We start from the raw sequence: 914 nt of genomic DNA, 5'->3' as shown, positions 1-914 counted from the left end.
TTTGGCGTTTTTCTGGAAAATAATGGGAATAGCGGTAGGAGGAAATGAGAGACGCCCGGGGCAATAAAGCAGTTGCCGCACCCCTCGAATTCGCCTCTTTTCGGGTCATTTGAGAGGCCACAAATTTCTTGCAGCGGCAGAGAGCGTGTTTGCCTCTGGATTACAGCGCAGCAGGTCTCTCTGGATTAATTAAGATTAATTAATAGGCGCGTTTCTCTCTTGCAGGCTGGTGGTAAGGCGGGAAAGGATAGCGGGAAAGCCAAGGCAAAGGCGGTGTCGCGCTCACAGAGAGCCGGGCTGCAGGTAAGGCACGACGGTGCCCGCTGGTTCCCCGATCTCATCGTAAAATGTGAATTTCTGAGTAAAACTTCCACTTCTGGGAGACAGGATGCCCCAAACCTTTTTCTTTTTGGGGTGAAAACTTCATGTTTTGTGATTTGTGTTGTCATTATGGAGCAATGAGGACCCCGGGGCTGTTTGCTCCCGGCTGTCTCCTGACTTGGGCAGGATCCCTCTCTCCTACAGAGAGGGTGTGAGGATTAATTGGGATAATTATCATGAAACCCAGTGGGAAACGTGTGGGATCTGCCGTCGAGTGGGTTCTGTGTCTTGTTAGAGGAGCTCCTGGAAGCTGTAGACACGCAGGGTGGGCTAAAATCAGGGGGTGTAATTATGCAAATGTATAGGGTGTTAACGAGGTGTTGATTGCTCCCACACCAGTTCCCCGTGGGCCGGATCCACAGGCACTTAAAGACTCGGACCACCAGCCACGGGCGAGTGGGAGCCACCGCAGCCGTCTACAGCGCCGCCATCTTGGAGTACCTCACCGCCGAGGTGCGTCCCCGCGCTTGCCTTCATCCGGTAAAAAAAAACCAAACACCCAAAAAATTGTTTCCCTTGGGATCCCGAGTCTC

At 52.6% G+C, this 914-nt stretch overlaps 1 protein-coding gene across 1 annotated transcript in view; it reads left to right on the top strand.

Annotated features, from left to right (window-relative positions):
* Positions 1-225: 225 nt before the first annotated feature.
* Positions 226-914, top strand: part of LOC104082486 (histone H2A.V-like) — a gene marked incomplete at its 5' end in the record, with an annotated part of 1,211 nt that continues 522 nt past the window's right edge. Inside the window, 3 exons of the mRNA XM_009585626.1 lie at positions 226-303; positions 721-839; positions 908-914. The exon at positions 908-914 is cut by the window's right edge and continues 139 nt beyond it. Of these exons, the coding sequence (XP_009583921.1) occupies positions 226-303; positions 721-839; positions 908-914 (204 nt within the window). The remainder of the gene's footprint in view (positions 304-720; positions 840-907) is intronic.

Source organism: Fulmarus glacialis, unplaced genomic scaffold (assembly GCF_000690835.1).
Source record: "Fulmarus glacialis isolate BGI_N327 unplaced genomic scaffold, ASM69083v1 scaffold28739, whole genome shotgun sequence".
NCBI classification, from domain to species: domain Eukaryota; kingdom Metazoa; phylum Chordata; class Aves; order Procellariiformes; family Procellariidae; genus Fulmarus; species Fulmarus glacialis.
Note: the sequence above shows the minus strand (reverse complement) of the source record. Positions and strands in the feature narration are given on the sequence as shown.